The sequence below is a fragment of the Panthera onca genome, chromosome E2 (assembly GCF_046562875.1).
Source record: "Panthera onca isolate mPanOnc1 chromosome E2, mPanOnc1 haplotype 2, whole genome shotgun sequence".
Taxonomy (NCBI): domain Eukaryota; kingdom Metazoa; phylum Chordata; class Mammalia; order Carnivora; family Felidae; genus Panthera; species Panthera onca.
Genome location: NC_138353.1, coordinates 17,832,980 through 17,854,627, shown reverse-complemented (window position 1 = coordinate 17,854,627; position 21,648 = coordinate 17,832,980). Strand labels below are relative to the sequence as shown.

Here is a 21,648-nt window from a genome sequence, read left to right as displayed (position 1 = left end):
TGGGCTTAATATAAATTAAAAACTTTGCTCTGCAAATGACGTTGTTGGAAAACAAAAAAGATAATCTACAGACCCAGAGAAAACATTTGCGAATCACATACCTGAGAAAGGACTTCTATCCAAAATATATAAATCACCTTCAAAACTAAACTGCAATAAAAAGCAACTCCCAGAATTGACCAATCACCTAAGAGAGTAGGAAGAGCTTGCACTCCTTCAGACCAATCAGTAGCCACATGAGTATTGGATTCCCCACCCTATCACAGACAACCTCCAATCAGCCTATAGTAATAGAAAGGCAAGATAGGAGGCGGGTCCAGCATGGTCTCCACGGTAACCCATGGCGGGTTGGAGTGACGGAGAGCCTCCTTGTACCCAGATCCAGATGCCCTGATGGGAGGTGTTTGAAGGGGCAGGGAGGGAATTTACGGGGGATAGGGTGGGAGAAAGCATGGGTAGCGGCAGAATGAGGGGGCAAGAAGGGTTTCAGGAGGCAGAGGGGGTGTTATAAGAAGAGAACTATTTAGAGGGAACACTTGTTTAGGAGAACAGGGAGGCTGCTATGAGTGGAGGAAGGAGAGGTTCAGACGGTCAGGACGCTGGTTTCAGAGGTGGAGAGAAGGTGGTAGAGGGAGAAAGGGCAGGCCTTTATAAGAGGACAAAAAGAGGCTATGAGACTATGACAGGGAGAGGACTTAGAGTTTAGAGTTGGTCAAAGAAGGTCTTAAGAGGAGCCAACAGAGAGGTAATGGGTGGGGAGAAGGGGAAGAGAGCAGTTTATGGGCGAACAGTAAGGCTCATAACAGGACCACGACAGGTTCATGGGGACAAAGTGAGGGATATTACAAGTGGGATAAGGAGAGAGCTATTGGAGACATTCACAGTTTTATAGGGTAAGAGTTTTATGAGGGAACAAGGGAGGTTTCACAGATGGAAAGTGAGAGTGTTCAAGTGTTGAGTAGGGGTCTTCTTATTAGGGTGTTTTATAGGGGCAAAAAGAAGGCTGCTTTGGGAGGACCATGAGGGTGTTATAGGAACAGAGTTTGTTAACGACTCAGTTGAGGTTTCACGAAGGACAAGTGAGAGTCATCAGAGTCAGTAAGGGGTTTTGTGGGGGTGGTGTTAGGGGCCAAGTGAGACATGCTGTAGGGACCTGAAGGCAGTTATAGAAGACAGGGAGAGGTTATAGGAGACAGGGAATGGGCAGGGATTATAGAGCATAGGGGTGGAGGGATGCTAGGAGATCCAGGTAGAAGGAGGTATTGGAATAAGAACAGATTAGAGGGCACATGGTAGGAGTTAGAAGGGGTTGGTAAGAGTTTTTAAGGAAATCAAAGAAGAATCTATACAGCCAAATATCTTGAAAAGGAGTCAGAGGGGACAGCACAGTACAGAAGCCATACTGAGCCATAACCCACTCCCTCCCCACAGGCGTTTGAAATTTTGCAGGACAAGCCCCCCAGAGACCACATGTGCCTGTCCATTTGTGCCTTACTCCTGTGTTTTCCCATAGGCATTGTAGCCTTGATCTTCTCTCTCCAGGTGGGAATCTGCATCAGGCTAATCCTCCTTTCCTTTTCATCCTGCCCTTGACCGTGACTCAAATTCTTTCTTTTGTCCCTCCTGTGGGCTCAAATCCCCACCTGCGTCCTTACAGTCCCATAGCTCACCCATTACAATAACCCACTGAAGCCAACTATTCCTGTCCCGCCTCTCCCCTCTAATCAGACAAGGCACAGCAACAAGTGGAATAACCGAACCTTGGCAGCTGAGACGTCCCAGCAAGTCTACTACATGGCAGTCTTGGGGATTGTCTTGGGAAGCATCATCACACTCGCCATCTTGATTTTCCTCCTGGTGGACTTATTTTCTCGTTAACCTCCTTTTCAGCAAACCACTAAAAATATATAACAGTGTTACATACCTTGGCTCTAAGTATCCATTTGGGCCAAATGGGACACCTGTTCCAAAATGTCTGGTTGCCAAGTGTTGACAGCCTGAGCCAGCACCTTGAGGTAGTTGATGGGGCAAGAAAGGGGCAGGTTGGGCAGCCCACTGGACCTTCAGGACCAACCCTGGGATCTTGCCAAGGGATGGGGGCCATGGAGGCAGGGTATGCCACTGTTTCCCCAGGGAAGTCTCCCCTCCTGCTTACATCATGCATTCATGTCATAAATCCGTTCATGCCAAGGACCTTAGCTCTGCAACCTGACTCTGGAGATACAGCAGTGACCACTTCAGTTCCAACCACACCCCTCTCAGAACTTATAAATCAGGTAAAGATAGACATATCATCAGAGAGTGATAGTTCAGTGTGGTCTAGTCTCTAGTAGGGTGAACCCAGAGAGGACGGTTGTAAGAGGCCTGACCTAATCTTAGGTACTTATGGTCTACCAGAAAGCCAGGAAGTCAAGCAGCTGTCAGTGAACTGGTAAGAATTCAGGTCAAGTTACAATTGTGGAGAACTTCTGTTACAGTTATGATGGCCTCGTGTCCCCCCCTCACCACCAAAGCTTGTCATTTATTCATTATTCAACAAATAATTTCTTAGCACCTATGACTTATCAGGCACTGTACTAGGAGCTGGAGATTCAACAGAGCAAGATAAGTCTCCTTTCTGAAGGAGCTTACATTCTACTGGGAAGAACCATAAACAAATAGACCTCTAAGTAAATAAGATAATTACAGGGAGTGGTAAATGATAAGGAGAGAAATCAAATAGGGCAATAAGCTAAAGCAGTGCCACTAGTGGTTCACTTCTGTTGATGGTCTGCAACAAGATTAAGTGCAGAAATTTCCAGTAAGCAGTTCAAAACTCACAGAAATTTGACATGGCAGTGACATGCAACAATAGAATCAACAGACTTGTCTTATTGGACAGGGAATAGACCAAAAGAATCTATCTGTACATGACATTTTGGAGATATCAAAAAATGAGTCCTACTCTGCAACCACAAATAGTTTGAGGTACACTAAGCTAGAATGAGGTCTAGGAGTATATTGTTTAGAGTTATGCCAGTGGCTGTAACAAATAAACCCCACCATTTCAGTAGCTCACAAAATAGCTTACTTCACACTTAAAGAACCTCCCAAAGTGGGCATTTCTGGTTGCCCACATATTAAGTTAGGGATCCAGGCTCCTTCCACTTGCTAATTCCACCATCATAAGTGCTTAGAGTCTTCTGAACCTAGGCAGATGAGAGACTAGAGAACCCCCACTTGCTTCTTGAAATCCTTAGCCCAAAAGTGAATCCTTATACACTCTTGGATAGAAATGTAAATTGGTACAGCCACTATAAAATATAACATGGAGGCTCCTCAAAATATTAAAAATAGAAGTACCACATGATCCAGCAATCTCACTTCCTTGGGAATATATCTAAAGGATAAAAATCACTGTCTCAGAGATATCTGTACTCCCGTAATTACTGCAGCCTTATTCACAACATCCAAGATATGGAAATAGTCCTCCAATGGACAGAGGAATAAAGAGGATATACCAATACATATACAAAGAAATATTATTAAACCATGAGAAATATGAAATCTTACCATTTGCAATAATACGGATAGACCTTGAGGGCATTATGCTAGTAAAATAAGAAAGAGAAAGACAAAATGTATGGTATCACTTATGTATGAAATCTAAAAAAGCCAAACTGACAGAAACAGAAAGTAGAATGATGGTTGCCAGGTGGAGGCTGGGGGAAATGGGGACAGGCTGTTAAAAAGATACATCACTCAGTTATAAAATGAGTAAGATCTTAGGTTCTAATGTATAACATGGTGGCTATGGTGAACAATACTGTATTGTATACTTAAAATGTGCTGAGTAGATCTTAAGCATTCTCACCAAAAAAAAAAAAAAAATAGGTGCGAGGTAATGGATGTATTGATTGTGGTAATAATTTCACAGTGTATATATCAAATAACTATGTTGTATACCTTAAATATGTCACATTTTTGTCAATTATACCTCAATAACAAATAAAGCTTTGGTGCTAGGTGACATACACCTCTTGCTCTCAGTCCATTGGACATAGCTAATCTCATGGCCTCACCTGGTTGCAGGGGCCTCTGGAAAATGTAGTTTTAGACTGCACAGCCAATAGACACCTAGCTGGCTTTGCCACAGAAAGTCTTTCTAAGATGTTCTTTGAGCTGAGACATGGAAGCCCAAGTGTAAGAGCTGCTCCAAGAACTGTGAGAACAGGGTTCCCAGAGTAGGAATGGCAATCAGAAAACCTTAATGCTGGAATGAGCTTGGAGATTCAAAGAACAAAAAGGAGGCCATTGTGGCAGTAATGTCACACATCTACTCTCCAAAGCAGGTGGGGTTCTCTCTTCCCTGTAAGAACACTTGTAGGTGCTTATGAAGGTCCCTAAGATGACCCCCAATCCCAGCTCTCCTGAAGAGGAAATCCAACACTCGTCCTTTACCCTCAGTCTGACAGAGATCTGCTCACAGGAATCTTTGCAGACATATGGCTGCCTATCTTTAGGACCTCCAACTCCCTCCATGCCTGGCTCTGCCCTGGGTGATGCTGGGGATACAGCAGTGACCAACACAGACCCCATCCCTGCCCTCAGGACATCTGCAGTCCAGTGGAGAAGACAGGCTAACCACCAGATGGGGCTGTGAATTGTTCTTTCATTTATTCTTTCATTCAGTGAAGTTCTATTGTTCATTTATTACAGTGCCATTCTGGTGGTGTGTGAAAGATGATAAACTTAAGTAAGAAAATATTAAGAGTACTGGGGAATAAAAATAAAGCATGGTAAGGGTGATTGGAAGTATTGGAGACAGGGGAGGGGCTAGAGTTTGAAATAGAGAGGCAGGTAGTGCCCCAATTAGGATCTGACTTTTGCCAAAGACTTGCAGGACTTAGGAGAGGGAACCAGACATGTATCTGGGGTGAGAGTCTCAGGCAGATGGAACTACTAGTACAAGGGCCTAGAGGGAGGGGCACATCTGATATTTCTGAAATATAGTAAGGAGGCCAGTATAGCTGAAGTGAAGTAACGTAGGGAATGGTTAGAGATGCAATCAGGGAGGTAACGTAGGCAAGATCAAAGAGAACTTACTTTACTCTGAGTGACATGAACAGACATTGGAAAGGTAAGCGACATGTGCCAACTCAGGTGTTAATAGTCTCTCTCTAACTCTGGAGGGGAGGAGACTTTGGTGCACAGGTGACGGCAGGGAGACTCACGTGATATTCCAGATGGGAGGTGATAAACTATTAGGCCAGAATGGGGAAGAAGAAAGGGAAAAGCCTTGATGATTTTTAAAGGCAAATAGGAATTGCTGATGCATGATATGGGTATAAGAGAAAGAAGGAATTTTGGCCTCGGGAACAGGAATCACAGAGCTGCCCTTGTCTGACCTGGAGAAGTCGTAGAGAAACAAGTCTGGGGACTACACTGTAATGGTCATTCTAAGGTTTAGGAGCCAATGTTCTGGCTGCAGGCTGGTTCAGCAGTGGGCATGTGACCCTGCCTGAGCAAATGAAAATGGGATAAATGGTTTCCGGAGCTTATGGTAGAGAGAAGCAGCTCACCTCTTCCATGTTACCTTCTAAGACCACATCTTTCTCCTCCACCTCGGCTGGTGCAGGGTAAGCTGTTCTGCAGCCAGGTGGAAGAGGCTAAAGCTACTAGGATGAAGGAGGAGCCAAAAAAGAAGCAAGTGCGAGAAAGAGGAACCAGAAACTGGGTCCCCAATAACATCATGATAGTCTCTGAGCCGTCAACTGTTTGCAGGCACTGTTCAAGGAGCTCATGCATGTTGTCTCATTTAAACCCCACAACACTAAAAACAGATATTATTACTGTCCCAAATTCATAAATGAGAAACTGAGGCTGCAGAGATTGAGAGACTTGCCCTAGATCATTTAGCCTGTGAGTGGTAGAATGAGGATTCAAACCCAATGAGTCAGACTGCAGAACTTTTGCTCATGATAATTGCCTTTCAGTGTTTGAGCTGCTGGATTACACCTCACCTGAACCAGGACAAGGCAGTACCTCTTTTAAATCACATGAACCAAGATATTTCTTATTTGGGAGGAAAAACACTACACTGACTTGGGTTGGGGACATTTGTAACCAGAAAGAGGCTTAGCTGTGAGAGTCCAGAGGAGGTGATCCAACCAATGTGGGGTCGGGGGTAGGGGGAGTCAGAGAAGTCTTGCATGGAAGGGCACATCTGAGATAAGACTTAAAAGACTGAGGAGGAGGTAGCCATTGAAGGTAATGAAGGGTGATGGAGGTAGGGAGCACAGCAGGAATAAAATCCCAGAGATGGGAAGGAGGGAGCCTTGACAGGTAATGCCCCAGTGAGAACACTATCTTCCTCTCTGGAAAGGTCTTAACCTAAGGATAAGTGTCCTCCACTCAGCCCAATCATCTCTCCCACCAGCCCTCTGCTAAGCCTCAACTCTGTCATCGCCTGCCCCAGTTACCGGCCCTGGCCTGTCTCCTCCTCTGATCCACCATCTACAGAACACCCAGAATGTTCCTCCCACTTTTTTTTTAACTTTTAATTTCATAATTTATTTAAATAAGTGTTTCAAATCTACAAACTGTGAAGAACAAGTCTAGCCCCCATGTGACATCCACACTTGGCAGATGTAAACATTTTCCTATACTTGCACCGGATCTCCTTCTTGGAAATTAAATGTTGTATGTACAAATTAAATGCCTCCCCCTTCTCCTCTGTTCTCTTCTTCCCTCCCTCCATCCCTGAAAGAAACCACCAAACTCATGTTGCCGTAAGCAAATTCTATGTGTATTTTGTACTTTTACTCAATGGATGTGGACACACTTGATGGTGTAGAGTTGCTGCGTTTGGGTGTGTAGTAGTCCTTAGTGACTTCTGCCAAATCTTTCCAGCTCTTCATCTTCCAAGACTCACCTTCTGGGTCTCTCACCTGGTCCAGTTGATGTTTCAGTTGACATGGTCATAAAAGGTCAATTGTTAGTAGGAAATTAGAGACAGGATAGTCTAAAATGTGCCAGATGTTGATCACAAATTTTAAAACACTGTGTCCAAGAGGCAAATGATAAGAATCCATCTCTGGGTATTAATGCTACTAAAGAAGGTTTTATCCCCCAAAAGTAGTGTCCTATAGATGACCCTTCTTAAGCTTTACTATGCATACAAATCACTGATAGATTTGATCAAAATGCATGTTTAGGGGGCGCCTGGGTGGCTCGGTTGGTTAAGCGTCCAACTTTGGCTCAGGTCATGATCTCACAGTTCATGGGTTCGAGCCCCGCATCGGGCTCTCGGCTGTCAGCAAAGAGCCTGCTTTGGACCCTCTGTACCCTTCTCTCTCTGCCCCTCCCCAGCTCATGTGCGCTCTCTCGCGCTCTCTCTCAAAAATAAACATTAAAAAATTTTTTATTAAAAAAATTTAATGCATGTTTTGATTCAGTAAATCCAGGAGTGGAGGGGCAAGGGATTCTGTATTTCTAACAAGCCCCTGGAGAATGCTGGTCTTTGAACACCTTGTAATACAGCAGCAAATTACAGACACTAATGTGAAAGCTTGAAGCTTGTCAAACAGGGACCAGGAGCAGAATACAGGTGATGATAATTATTTTGTCAAGTATATTGAACAGACCGAACACAGTAGGGGTACAGAGGGGACTTATATTTCTTCTGTAAGATGCCAATCTCACCTTTTTGTATCAGCCTTTTGGAGGGTGGAGACGAAAACATCCTCTTCTTATGTAAGAAAGGAAGAGGAAAGCCACTGCAACTTCCTCCGTGAACGACAGCTTGAGGTAACAGTAATTCCACAGGCACCCAGAGTCTCTGCTTACAGAGTGTATCAGGGTTCCATCAGAGAAGCTGACCCACTGGGGGGATGGACAGATGGACGGATAGATAGATAGGCAGATGAACTGGGATTTAACCTTATGCAATTGGAGTTATGAAGCAGTCCCTAACATTGTGGTCTTAGGGTCTGATGCTGGCACTCGAAGTGCACAGGGCAGGCAGTTAGGAAAGGAAGACAGACATAAAGTGGGGAGAAACTCGACAAGGGGGCCTCTGCCCTTGGTGGTGTGAACGTCCACAGGAACAGCTGCCATCCTTCATTACGGAGATAAACCCACACCTGGCCCAGGAGCTGAGAAGCTGGGGGGAAGATCCAGGAAAAGGTGAAACAATTGCTGGCCCAGCTGCTGCCCTGTGCAAACGTGATGACCCAGCAGAGCCAGCCAGTGACAACCTGTGTGATCTACAAAACGGCAGCTGCTTCACTTCTGCCCACCAAATCTTGCCCAAGCCTCTCTATGGGTCCATCCTAATTGAAATCACACAGAGAAGGTAATTCCAAGATACAGTTCGTTCAGCCTGGTCAAGCTGACACACTACAAAGCCACAGCACAGAGACTGGAGGAGAGTGGTGAGAAGCTCATCAGTGACTGCCGGGGAGATGGTCACATAAGCAGCTTGAGTGGATGTTTCTAATAATTTCTGGGTGGCATTTCTTTAGAGTTGGAGGGGAAACTGTAGTAGTTATCTCTTATTTGGTTTTAGCCTTTCTTCCAAAACATACAGAATCCTTTCATGTCATAGCTTCAGTCAAGGTGTATCTGATTAGTTATCATTAGGTCATGGTTATAGATGTTTCATTAGATAATATTCCAACTTTCAGCCAATTCTCTTTTTCAATAGATTTTATTTTTCACGAGCAGTTTTATGCTTACAGAAAGTTACACAAAAAGAAAAGAAAGTTCCCATATACTTCCTGTCCCTCCACACATATTTTCCCTTATTATTATTACCATCTTGCAGGTAACTTTGTTACAACTAATGACCAAGAGTAAACATTATTAACTAGAATCTATGCTTCACATTAAGACTCACTCTGTATTGCACAGTTCTGTGGCTTTTTATAAATGCATAATGTGATGTACCCACCATTTCAGTATCACACAAAATAGTTTCACGCTCCTAAAAATGCCAAGCCTTGGGGCACCTGGGTGGCTCAGTTGGGTAGGCATCCAACTCTTGATTTTGGCTCAGGTCATGACCTCACAGTGGTGTGCACTGATGGCATGGGGCCTGCTTGGGATTCTTGGCTCTCCCTCTCTCTCTCTGCCCTACCCCGCTTGTGTTCTCTTTCTCTCTCACACACAATAAATAAATAAACTTAAAAAAAAAAAAAAGCCGAGCCTCACCTTTCCATCCCTATCCCCCACCTCATGATCTCCTGGCAACCACTGATCTAGTTTTGCCTTTTCTAGAATGTTATATATTTGTAATCATACAGACGATCTTTTCAGATCATCTTCCAAAGTGGCTGTATCATTTTGCATTCCACCAGCAATGAATGAGATTCCTGTTGTTCCACATCCTCGACAGCATTTGGTACCGCTTTTTTAAATGGATTTTAGACATTCTAATAGGTGTGCAGAGTTATCTCATTGTTTTAATTTGCAATTCCTTAATGACATGATATCAGCAACTTTTCGTGCTTATTTGCCACCTGTACATCTCCTTCGGTGAGATATCTGTTCATAACTTTTGTCTATTTTTAAGTAGATTATTTGTTTTCTTATGGTTGAGTTTTAAGAGTTCTTTGTATATTTTGGATACAAGTCCATCTTCAGGTATGTGTTTTGCAAATATTTTCTGCCAGTCTGTGATTTATCTTTTCATTCTCCTAACAACCAGTACTTTCTTTTTTTAATTTTTTAAATTTCGTTTATTTATTTTTTAATTTACATCCCAGTTAGTCAGCATAGAGTGCAATAATGATTTCAGGAGTAGATTCCAGTGACACTTCCTCTTCATATCCCAACAAGAGTCCTCCCTAATGCCCCTTGCCCATTTAGCCCATCCCCCCACCCTCAGTTTGTTCTCTGTATTTAAGAGTCTCATATATGGTCCCCCTCCTTGTTTTATATTATTTTTGCTTCCCTTCCTTATGGTCATCTGTTTTGTATCTTAAAATTCCACATGAGTGAAGTCATATGATATTTGTTTTTCATTCCATCCACATTGTTGCAAATGGCAAGATTTCATTCTTTTTGATTGCTGAGTAATACTCGATTGTATATATATACCACATTTGCTTTATCCATGCATCTGTCGATGGACATTTGGACAGTACTTTTAAAGCCCCTGGAAAGGCTCATAGACCAATGGCAGACATGCTAATTCATTTTGTTTTTTAATAGCAAAACACCCTACAAAAGGCAGAAGGGTGGCAATGTTTGAGAGAAACGGCACCTTTTGAGAATTAAGCATTGTGGAGTAGTAGCTGCTAATCTTTCTTCCAGGAAACCCACCTGGATTACATCAGCCCCTGGCACCCCCTTCTGCTTCTCAGCCCTTATGAAGCACTTAGAAGCTGGACTCAGCTTCTCCCCGAAATGTGCTATCTCAGTGGTGATACCATGTCCCCTTGTCCCTGGGCCAGTGACTCAGCCAGTCCTTGGATGTCCCCTTAACTCCTCACACCCACATTGTTATCAGCATCTCCCCCAAAGCTGTCCCTTCTCCAACATCAGCATTTCAAGGTCTGCTCCATCTAATCCCCAGCCCAGAGCTGGGACCTCACCCTGGATACCCCGCCCTCTACAGCCAATCAGTCTCATGACCCACTCAGTGTCCTCCTCTCTTCTCCGCATCCCTACTTCACCCACCATTGCCCTCGACCCCCACACCTCATCCTGCCCCACCCTCGTCCCTCAGTCCCCAGCTTTATTCTCACCCCACCACCTCTCCCCTCATTTGTTTATTGAATAACTACTTAGAGACTTGGGCTTTATACTGGACACCGAGGACAGAGTAGTGAGCTGGGCATGCATGCTCGGTAAAAGGTCCCTGAATGTTGCCATTCCTCCGGGGCCTGTCTGAGGCTGAGTGGGCTCTCCAGAACCCCAGCCCCAGTATCCTGTGCTTTCAGGGGCGGCCGACAGACCTCGCACACTCCCTGTGTCCCCAACTGACCCAGTCCTGCAGCTTATACTCTATCCTTACCTGGTGGTGGTGAGGCGTCTAACTCCCCCACTGAACTGTGAGCTCCACATGGGACTGGACCAGTCTCCTCCACCGCGATGTCCCCAGGGCAGGGTCGGCAGCGTCGGCTCACGAATGTTATGGAATGGTAAAGACGAACGAATACCTGGAAGAATGCGTGCCGGGGAAATATTAGGGTCCTGCTATCGGCCCCCTATCCCTCAGACCGGAAACACTCTGTTTCTGAAACCAAAGAGCCTAAGTTTGGCATCTCCGCACCTGACCTCCAAGGATGAAAGTCCCATTTTGTCAAGAAAATCGAGGGAGGCATTTGGGACCTTTTGCCTCTTGGGGACACTTGGTGGTGAGCGGGAGGAGGCCGAAAGCGAAGAGGCCTCACCGTTTCTCCACCCCCCTTTCGTCTTCACTCGAAGGGACCCATCCAGGAGGAGCCAGACACGCAGGACTACTCCGCGACGCTGAAGAGCCGCGAGGCCCCAGTCTGCTTGGCAACCGATGGCGTCACTGACGGCGCGCCCGTGACGCCAGAGGCGGGCGCCACACTCGAAGAGGGTGCGGGAAGCTGCCGCCGCGGCGCGCGGACATGGAGTTAGTGCAGGAAGCGCGGGAACTGGGCTGCTGGGCGGCGGAAGAGATGGGGGCGCCCGCGGCAGCCCGGGCCCCGGAGTCAACTCTGCGCAGGTGAGGGACGCTCTGACAGTGAGGACTCCATACCTTAGAGATAGTCTCCGGGGGTGAGAACCCCACCCCTCACTGAAGACGCTCCTTCGTCTTCCCCACCTCTGCCCCAATGAGAATAACCCCCGAGGGCGTCCCCCTTAACCCACCCACACACCCAGTAATATATCTGGGAAGAGGATCCCGGATTGAGTGAAGACCCCCCCCCCACTCCCACCCCCCACCCCGTGAGACCACCCAGAGTGGGCGAGGCACCAGTGAGGATCCTCTGAGAGTTAGTAAAGCCCCCAAACTATGTAGAAGTGAGATCTTTGGAGCAAGACTGTCCCTACAGCACCTACCACCCCTACCGTCCCAAGCCAGTGAGGAGACTCCAGGTCAGCAAAGACCACCCCACTGGAGACTGAATCTAGAAGGGTGATGATCCATATCTGGTAATGAGAGAGCAGTTCCTGGCAGTATACTCTCCACTCCCACCTCTGGAAGTGACCAGCGATAGCCCTCTCCCAGAGAAAGGAATCTCCGCGCACCCCCTCCCCCCCGCCCCCCCCCCCCCCCCGGGAATGAGAATATCCACACCCAGTGAAAAGCCCACAACTCAGTGACCAAGAATTCCCAAAGACTGTGGACACATCCCCATTCCCCCCAGAAGCGACAACTCCCTAGTAAAGACTTTCCCCACCACTGCCACCCTGGGAATAAGGATCCCCCAACCTTTGTGATGCCCCAGGCATACCCTTAAACACTGTCTCCACAGACTGTGTCTGGGCCAGGGGGCCGACATCTGGGCCTATGTCTTGCGGCATGTGCATAGCCAGAGGTGAGCCTGGCTGCATGAGGGAGGCTGTGACAGGGGAGGGGACACAGGCAAACCTCACAGTAACACTTCTTCCTTCTACCTCTCCACTGTAGGAATGTCAAGAAGATCCGAGGAAACTTACTTTGGTAACTGGTTCTAAAAGCTATTCCTTCCTATTTTCCCTACTCCCATCCAGCTGTATTTTCACCCGTAGCCTCACACCTCCTGTCTCCCCCTGGAAGTCCCGTCACCCGCTAACTCTGGCCTCATTTCCTCAGGTATGGCCACCAGGACAGTCCAGAGGTGAGAAGCATGTATTATAAGATTTTCTTCCATCCAAAAAGAGATTTGTAGATTTCTGCTCTAGGTCCAGCTTCGTGTTGTGTAATGTTGGGGACGCTGGGTTGATCTGCCAGCTCTGATCTCGACACTCAGGGCTTACAGTCCAGGGGAGACAGGCATGAGCTGGATGTTGAGGGGACGTGGATATGAGGCATCAAAGCTGATGAGGGGAGATGGGAGAAGGGACTGGTTTAGGAGATACACTGAGGCCAATGGAGGACCTATTGTGTGCAAGAGGCCCAGGTGACATCTGGGGGAGGATTCCAGAAGACCTTGGGACTCCTAGATTTGGCTCTTCGTGGGGAGATGAGAACTAGGGCACAGCTGTAGTGTCATCAGTGCAGAGACAGGAAACAGGTTAAGAGGATAGGTGAGGCAATCCCAGGAGGAAGGAGGAAGACGGATGGTACCCTAGTGTTCTTCTGGGCCTGGAGAATCAGACACAGAAACTGCTTAGGAAAAAACCCCTGCCACCTACCTGTGCAGGTGAGGAGACTGGCGTTCCACAAAGGGCAGCCAGGCCAAGCCCCAGCCAGGCCATGCACCTAACTCTGTACCTGATCCCACCAGGCCCGTCGGAAGTTGGAGCTGGAAGCCACCGTTGCTCGCCTGCGGGCAGAGATCCAGGAGTTAGACCAGAGCCTGGAGCTGATGGAGCGAGAGACCGAGGCTCAGGGTGACCTACGGGGCTGGGAAGATGAGCAGCCTGGAGCTGATGGAGCGAGAGACTGAGGCTCAGGGTGACCTACGGGGCTGAGAAGATGAGCAGCAGTGCTGATGGCCACCCATTTCTCTTACAGACATGGCCATGGAGCAGGCCCTGCAGAGCATTCAAGACACCCAGCGTCGTGGTCTCCTCCTCCGGGCCCAAGCTGGGGCCATGCGAAGACAGCAGCGTGGGCTTCAAGATCCCATGCAGCGGCTACAGAATCAATTGAAGCGTCTGCAGGACATAGAGAGGTAGGCCTCAGGTTCCCAGGGACCAGCGTTCACCAGGCCAGGTGCACAGACATTTTCCTTAGAGACCCTGATCCCTTCTTGGGTTCCACAATTCTGAGCTCCACCCCTTAGGATTTAAAGTCTGTGAGGCCAAGAAATTTTGTCACCTTAGCCACTTACATTTCCAGTGCCTAGAATGGTGCCAGCTGTATACCTAGGGAATGTTCTGGGGAAAGAACAGTAAATAAGGGATAAGTCCCTGCCCTCATGGATCTTATACTCTGATGCAGAAGAGAGAGATGGTAAATTAGGAAGCAAACTCTATAATTGCAGGGAGACATAAATGCTATGATAAAAAGGGTAGTGTGGAGAACGGGAGAGGGAGATGCTACTCTAGGTAGGATGGTCAGAGAAGACCTTTCTGAGAAGGTGACATTTGTGTTGGGGGAGGAATCTCCATGGAGAGGGGCACCAAGAGCAGAGGTGCTGAGCTTGGCATGTGGGAAGAACAGCCAGGAGGCCAGTTCAGCTTAAGTTACACAAGCGAAAGGGAGAGCGTGAGATGAGGTCAGAGACAGGGACAGAGTGCTATGGAAGCATCGAAATTTTACTCTGAGGCTGGGTTCATGCCCTAGCTTGTCCACTTCTCTATGAACTTGGGCAAATGATTTAACTTCTCTGTGCCTCAGTTTGTAAGAGCTGTAGAATGGGGATAATGTTAAACCTACTGTATAGGGTAAGTATGATAATTAATGAGTCAAATCACGCAGGATGCTTAAAAGAGTTTCTGATACCCACTGTTGCTATTCTGAGTGTGGTGGGAAAACACATTGTTTTCAAGGGTTTGGGGCAGAAAGGTGACATGATGTGTCAGGTTTTAGCAGGATCGTTAACTACTAGATAGAAACAGACCACAGGAGCCAAGAGCAGAGGCCAGTGAGGAAGCTAATACAGCCAGGAGATGACAGTGGTCTAATTTTAGAGGTGGCCCCTGAGATCCAGGCTCACTGATCCCTGTGACTAGCCTTGCAGCAGGAGGAGACACAGATATCTGTTCTCCTAGCTCTCTTCTCCCAGGGACCCCCACCCCAACTGTATTTTTCTCTCCAGGAAGGCCACAGTAGATATAACCTTTCGACCCTTATCATCAGCATCCCTGGGACTGGAGCCTGTGGTCCTGGTAAGAGTCCTGGGCCATGGGGAAAGAGGTGGAGAGTCTGGGGTCAGGTGGGTGGGTGGGTCAGTCTGGGTTCCTCTCACGCCCCATCCTCTTCTTCCCAGGGTGATGTCCGAACAGCCTGTACCCTCCGGACCCAATTTTTGCAGAACCTCCTAGTTCCTCAGGCCAAGGGAGGCAGCATCCTGTGAGTGTCATCCAGGCCCCACAGACCCTGCCAAGAACCTGGGCTTTGAGGGGGGGAGTCACTTATCTGTTAATTCCTCCGCCACTGAGCCTCTGGACTATGTCAGCTGCAGATCTTGCCCTGACGGCTCCCAGGCTGGGACAAGGAAGAGACAAATCCATCACAGATAGTGACAACCAGGTGGTTAGGGATGTTGGAGGTGGGGAAGCCTGAGAAACTCCAGGTACCCAAAGGCGACACTACTCAGCTAAGGAGTCAGGGAGGGCAGATTCTCTGGTGAGGAGGCTTAGCGAGGGTAAAAGGTTAAGAGAGTATTCTAGACAAATAGCACATGTGAAAGGCCCTAAGTCTAGCTAGTTGGTATAAGCAGGGAACTCAAGTCTAGGAGGCATGGACTCCTGATGGACTTGGTTTCCTCATCCTTAGAATAGGGACAATAGCCCCCACCTTAGGGGTAGTGGTAATCAGTAGAGGGAGTGTCGACATGATCTTGTAATATTCTCTGTCCCCTTCCCTAACCTTGCAGAACCCCTCGAGATGACCACTTTGGAGCTTCCTACCAGCAGTGGCTTAGCTCAGTGGAGGTGAGGGGGACTTTCAGGAAAGGCCACACCTTCTGCCCCATGAGTGAACCTCAGGGTGCCAGAACCTAACTCTTGATCCCTGCCTCATCACCATGGGTCCTAGCTCACAGCCCTACACCCATCCAGCCCTACTTTACCCTTCCCCCCACTAGACACTACTGACAAACCATCCTCCGGGCCACATCCTGGCCTCCTTGGAGCACCTGGCTGAGGAGCGGGAGGCAGAGATTCGGTCCCTGTGCAGTCCAGATGGGCTCCAAGATACGGAGATAACCAGGTGTGAAGTGGAGTGCTCCTGAGGGTGGGGCAGGGCCAGGGGATGGCTAAGCCAGAAAACTCAGGGCCAGGCACAGTCACCTGCTGATGGGGATGGAGCTGAAACCCAATGATCGGTCTGGCAGGTGGGCTGACATTGGCCATCCCTGAGAACTCAGGAAGGGGAGAGGGCTCCTCCCCCAGCAGTTTTATCCCACCTCCAGGTCCCAAGCACCAGACCAGCCAGACTCCAGCCGGGCCCTGCCGTCCATGGTGCATCTCATCCAGGTGACCCCCAGGCATCCTTCCCAGGATTCCATCTCCTTCCCATCCCAAGCCCCAGTTAATCCCCTCACCCCCAGGGATCATACCCACCCTGACTTTATACCCCTGCCCCAGGAGGGCTGGCGGGACGTGGGTATGCTGGTTGCACAGCGGGGCCCCCTGCTGAAGGAGCATCAAATCCTGACCCAGCGCCTCCAAGGCCTGATGGAGGAGGTGGAGAAATGTGCCCTGGAATCCAGCGAGAGGTGAGGGGGCTCTCTCAGCAGAGACTCTAGGCCATCTCTCTCCCAGAAGTCTCAAAATACTGGACTTTTTCTGCCCCTGTGGCTCCCAGCTCTGCCTCCCTGCTCTTCTGGTTTGTCTCCGTGTTTGTGGCTCCTTGTGCATCCTTACAGATCTGATTTCCCTCTTCCACTATGAGTCTTAGTCATCTTCCTCTCCCTTGCTCTCTTCTGCTTGTGCCCCAGGCAGGCATTGGTGCTGGGACTCCGAGGCTGTGGCCTGTGGGCAGAGCTCAAGGCCCTGCGTGCTCAGAGCCAGGAGCTGGAGGAGGTGGCTGGGCGCCGGCAGCTTCTGCTACAGGAACTACAGGCCAAACAGCAACGGATCCTGCACTGGCGCCGGCTGGTGGTGAGAGGCGGGCCTCAGGGGAAGTGGCAGTGCTGCATGGAGGGCCAGAGAGTGGCTGGGAGCCTTAGGATCCAGAACTGGGCCTCTGGTGGTGGGGAGGGGCCCAGGATGAGTCTTCCAAGAGGAAGCAGGACCTGTACAAAGGGGCAGGCAGAGCCAGAAGCTGGGAGGTAGGAAGTAAAAGCAGCCCATCTCAGTGGCCTCATGGTTACCCAGGAGGAGACACAGGAACAGATCCGCCTGCTCATCAAAGGCAACTCAGCCAGCAAGACGCGCCTGTGCCGGAGCCCTGCAGAGGTGAGACGGGAGTTGAGGCAAGGTCTGGGTAGGGCTAGGGCTCCTACAGATGGGGCTGGGTGGCTCCAGGCTGCCCTTCCCATCCCTTTCCTTCCCCACAGGTACTGGCTCTGCTTCAGCGAAAAGTGGTCCCCACATCTGAAGCGGTGGCACCAGAGTCCCAGAAACTGCTTCATTGTCTGGAGGAGGAAGCCCGGCATCTTCCCCACCTTCTGTTGGACACCATGCTTCGGCACAGCCCTGGAGGGTAAGACTGGAGCCACCCCTTATATCCCCTCCCGCCGATGACTATCACTCCCTGATTCTACTCCAAAAAAATAATCCCAGGCCCCCAGTGTTCCCAAGCTGCCAGACCTCGCCCTCAAGTCCTCAGTCCTAACTCTGAAATCCTAGTCCCCAGACCCACCTCCAAGTTCCTGGGCCTCCTGAGCCCACCTCTCAGCCCCCGGAACCTCTGGAACCCAAGCCTCCTCCCAGTGCCCCACCCAACCTGGACTTTCCCTCCAGGTTACAGCCCCTGCCCACGGTCCTGCCATCCATCTACCAGCTGCATCCCACGTCCCCAAGGGGCTCCAGCCTCATAGTGCTGAGCCACAGATTGGGGCTGCCTGCAGGGAAGGTGAGTTTCTGTCCCCCAGGATCTGTCTTCCCACTCCTACCCCCTCCCAAAATGACTGTCCTTCCCCCTCCCTCCAGGCTCCAGAACTGCTCCTCCCAAAGGCTGCCTCTCTTCGTCAGGAACTTCTGTTTCTCCAGGACCAGCAGAGTCTCCGGTCCTGGGATCTGCTCCACATGAAGACCAGCCTGCCCCCAGGACTATCCACCCAGGGTAAGGCCTTGCCTTCACAAGTGGCATTCCTGCCCATTCCCAGGGCCATCAGCCTCCAGAAGAAATCACAAACACTCAGTGCTGACACAGTGCCTACTGTGTGCTGAGTCAGCTTTAAGCATGTTCACGGGTTTCATCTGCACAGCAGCCCCATGGGGTTAGCACTGCCATTTGCCCCATTTACAGGGGCAAGAACTAAGACAGGAGGCCTTGGTGGCTGCTTAGGTAGCAGAGCTAGGATTTAAATCCAGGCAGCCTGACATGTGTCTGTACTCCTAACCAGGTGACACTGCCTATCAAACTGCAAAGTTCTCATGTATCACCATCCAATAGGATACTGGAGTAGTTAAAAGCTAGGCTGTGGAGTTAAACTCTTCTTAGCCCTACCTATTCCCTGCTGTGTGATCTCTTTGTGCCTCAGTTTCCTCCTCAGTGGAGTAAGCATAATCATAGCACCTTACAGAGTTGCTGCAAAGACTCAGTCCGGTTACCCAAACAGGGCACTTAACAATGCACAGCATACAGTAAGCGCTATGCGTCTCTGGTGTGGTTACGATCTTTTTGTCTGCACATGTGGAGTCTCTTTCAGTCCTTACCATAAGGGTAGAGATTATTAAAACCAATTTACAGATGACAATACTGAAACTCGGAAAAGTTGTTCATCACTAGATTCCCTCAACTAGCACTTGCTGGGTTGCTACTGGCCCCCAGAGCTCAATGGGGAGAGGACGCCCGAGCTGTCCAGCCCCAGGGATCCCAGTGGTAGAAGCGAAGAGCGCAGAATCAAAGGATAAATAGGTGGAAGAGGTGTATTGATGAGAAATGAACCGAGGTGCCATCAGCAAAGCAGGAAGAGGCCATTTTCGGGCCTTTGAGTTTCAGGCTCCCTGCCTCCCCCTCCAGTGACAGGGAGCTGTGTCGGGAGCAGCCTAAGACTGGCACAGCATCGTTGCACCTCATGGGCATCTTGGGCTTTGGCATGTCTGTAACAGAGCATAGTTCCCCCTGTTCTGAAAAGCAGTTTTGTTTTTCTTCTGCCTGGTTTCCTTCCCTCAAAAAGTGACCTCACCCTCCTTACTGAGGTCAGCAATCCACGAGTCATCCTAATTCCTCCCAGGACCCTAAGCCGCCCCCCCACCTTCAACCTGTCAACAAGCCTTGTAGGTCCTGCTTCAGAGTACCCCAGTCTGCAGCCTGCCCTGCTAGCCTGTGGCTCAGTTACACCTGACTGCAGAAGTAGCTGAAGAAAGGGCACATGTCATGCCTGAGGTCAGAAGGCAAGGATGGAATGGAGTCGGGGCAGGGCTCTGACCACAATGCTGATCTGTACTTGCTCTGAGATGGGCCTGTTTGGGCCTATGGAGAGCGACTAGACCCAGTCATAGTCTCCAGGGCAACACTGCTGGAGTGAACCTACAGCAGTCCGAGGAGGAAGCCTTGGGGTGGGGAACGCTGGGAAGGGCTTCCAGGGGGAAAGTGGTGCCTCGAATGGGCCCAGAGGGATAGGTGAGGGCTGATAGTAGCAGAGGTCACATAGTGCAAACCCTCAAGTACTGGCCTGAGGAGCTCAGACTCTCTCTTGGGGGTACTGGGGGGCCTTGGAGGGTTCCATGCAGGAGAGGGAAAGGATCAGGTTTATGCCTTAGGAAGATCATTCTGGCTGCCATGTACCAGAGGCATGGACCAGAATGGGAGGCTGAGGCCTGGAGCATAGGAGGGAGGCTGGGGGGTGAGTAGGGAAGGGGGGAAGGGGGAAGAAGCTGAGGGATGGGCCGAGAAGATTGATGGTCTGTCCGGGAGGGAGGAAGGTATCCGGGATGAAGCCTGGGGGATGGTGGGCTTGCCCTTGAGATGAGGAAGTGGGAGGAAGGAGAGGTGTGGGAGAGGTGAGGTCAACACTAGGTGACTGGAGACTTGGTGACCCATTGGCTGTGAGACCCCAGGAGCCAGAGGACTCAGCACTGCTTCCTGGGTTTCTCACCTGCAGAGCTGCTGCAGATCCGGGCAGCTCGGGAAAAGGAGCAGAAAGAGAATCTGGGACAGGCTCTGAAGCAGCTGGAGAACCTGCTGAAACAAGCGCTGGAGCGAATCCCCGAGCTACAGGGGGTTGTTGGGGACTGGTGAGAGGGGGGCACGATGGTGGGGGCAGGGTCCTGAGCTGGGTGGACCGGGCAGGACCTGGGGGTGCAGGCAGGGGAGGAGGTGTTGGGGGGAGGGGGTGTGGAGGCCACTGAGTGTCTAGAGTCCCGGGCCTTCCCTGTGACACTGTCCCCTTTCCCCAGGTGGGAGCAGCCAGGCCAAGCCGCCCTGTCCGGGGAGCTCTGCCAGGGCCTGTCCCTGCCCCAGTGGCGGCTGCGCTGGGTCCAGGCCCAAGGCATCCTGCAACAACTGTGCAGATGAAAAGGGGGCCCAAACAGAACTCAAGAGCTTCGTTTGTTCACCCCATCATAAGACCTTTGGAAGGGAGCATCGCCCAGATATATCAACCCACCGTCTCTACCCACACTTGCTGTCCCCCTCACAGGCTGTTCTATTCCTCTCGATTGCCTTGCACCTGTCCTTTCATCCCATCAAAGCCAAGGCAGTGGGCTATCGGGACCCCACCCTAAGTCCCCCTGAAACTCCCCTCATCACTTTCACCCTTAGCAAAACGTCATTGAGCACCTGCCCTAAACACTGAGGATCCAGCACTGAACGAAATGGACAGAAGTCCCAGACTTCAAGAAGCTGTTATTCTAGGACAGGGAAATGGACCCCTGGCAAGTTAAGTGAGCAAAATATCTAGTATGTTGGGAGGTAACTGCTCTGGAGAAAAATAAAGCAAGCTGCAAAGAGGTGCAGCTTTACATAGAAGGCCACACACACTCTGTAAAGGTAATGAGAGGGAAGCATGTGGGTGTCTGAGGAGGGCTTGTGGGGGTCAGGGGTGGGAGGGAGGTTGCAGCTTAGCAACAGTCCTGAGCTCGAACATGCCAGTGTGAGGGTCAAGGAGACAGGGCAGGGGCGGGGGGCGGGGGGTTGTCTTCTAGTTTTTATGTAGTTTCCTTTTTTTACATCTAAATCTCTGAAGTCATTTGGAATTTATCCAAATGGATCCAATTTTGTCATATTTTACGTGTATCCCAATAGCACTTCTTAAAATTCTCAGAGCAGTTGTTGCCTCTGAAGGAGAGGTAGGTAGCAGGGATCAACCAAGGAGGAGACAAGGGAACTTTGTAGAGTTGGAAGTGGATTATATGTTGAAGGTAATAAGGGTAGGTGTCAGAACCCATCTAGCTATACTTTTTAGGTCTGTGCATTTCACTGTAAATTATTCTTCAATTTATAGAGTAAAACTGCCCACCTATATAAAGTAAAACTTCAGGTGATCTGAGATGCCACCTCTTCATAAGCTAAGTTTCCATGATTAATCAGGCTATATTTGGACTCTCTCCAAGCCTATTGTCTGTCTGACTCTCATATGCCATCCCCACAGTGTTTTGATTATAAAGATTTTGAAATATGTTTTAGTGTCTGAAATGGCTGGTTGCTGTCTTGCTCTAATTTTTCAAGGTTTCCCTCTTGCTAATTTTTTTTCCAAAATGAAATAAACTTTATACCCAACTTACCTGGTTCCAGAAAAAATACACAGATGAGGGTTTTATCGG

At 49.4% G+C, this 21,648-nt stretch overlaps 2 protein-coding genes and 1 long non-coding RNA gene across 8 annotated transcripts in view; 2 read left to right on the top strand and 1 right to left on the bottom strand.

Moving 5' to 3' along the window:
* The window catches only part of ATP4A (ATPase H+/K+ transporting subunit alpha), a 95,981-nt gene extending 82,574 nt beyond the window's left edge, over nt 1-13,407 (bottom strand). The window contains exons 1-2 of one of the 4 annotated variants that reach the window (XM_060651959.3): nt 13,297-13,407; nt 11,000-11,144 (exon numbers count right to left, since the gene is read on the bottom strand). The gene's annotated coding sequence lies outside the window, so the exon portion shown is untranslated. Of the gene's footprint in view, nt 1-10,999; nt 11,145-11,257; nt 11,482-13,296 lie in introns of those variants that run through there. The other 3 variants (XM_060651958.3, XM_060651955.3, XM_060651957.3) reach the window with 3 other exon arrangements.
* On the top strand, nt 305-1,923 carry LOC132691053 (uncharacterized). The gene is made up of 3 exons (XR_009615581.1): nt 305-400; nt 1,432-1,542; nt 1,729-1,923. It is a non-coding gene; the product is annotated as an uncharacterized LOC132691053 (long non-coding RNA).
* HAUS5 (HAUS augmin like complex subunit 5) lies at nt 11,482-21,520 on the top strand. Of its 3 annotated transcripts, XM_078438506.2 has the most exons (19): nt 11,482-11,680; nt 12,435-12,497; nt 12,590-12,622; nt 12,755-12,779; nt 13,389-13,494; nt 13,619-13,778; nt 14,868-14,937; nt 15,039-15,121; nt 15,648-15,705; nt 15,858-15,982; nt 16,185-16,248; nt 16,360-16,490; nt 16,713-16,875; nt 17,092-17,172; nt 17,274-17,419; nt 17,680-17,791; nt 17,869-18,001; nt 19,989-20,121; nt 20,284-21,520. In XM_078438506.2, exons 1-19 carry the CDS (start codon nt 11,583-11,585, stop codon nt 20,399-20,401), a joined length of 1,902 nt encoding a protein of 633 aa, XP_078294632.1. In that variant the 5' UTR covers nt 11,482-11,582; the 3' UTR covers nt 20,402-21,520. The 3 variants fall into 3 exon arrangements, with proteins under 3 accessions (XP_078294632.1, XP_081647529.1, XP_081647530.1); XM_081791404.1 differs by lacking the exons at nt 11,482-11,680; nt 12,755-12,779 and having other exon boundaries at nt 12,448-12,497; XM_081791403.1 differs by lacking the exons at nt 11,482-11,680; nt 12,755-12,779; nt 13,389-13,494 and having other exon boundaries at nt 12,446-12,497.
* Nucleotides 21,521-21,648: the final 128 nt, after the last annotated feature.

Bases quoted from the DNA above. Each gene is read 5' to 3' on its own strand.
- HAUS5 (XM_078438506.2), top strand. From the start codon at position 11,583: ATGGAGTTAGTGCAGGAAGCGCGGGAACTGGGCTGCTGGGCGGCGGAA. The intron at 15,983-16,184 runs GTGTGAAGTGGA...TCCCACCTCCAG, and splicing joins CAAGATACGGAGATAACCAG to GTCCCAAGCACCAGACCAGC. The intron at 18,002-19,988 runs GTAAGGCCTTGC...TCTCACCTGCAG, and splicing joins CCCAGGACTATCCACCCAGG to AGCTGCTGCAGATCCGGGCA.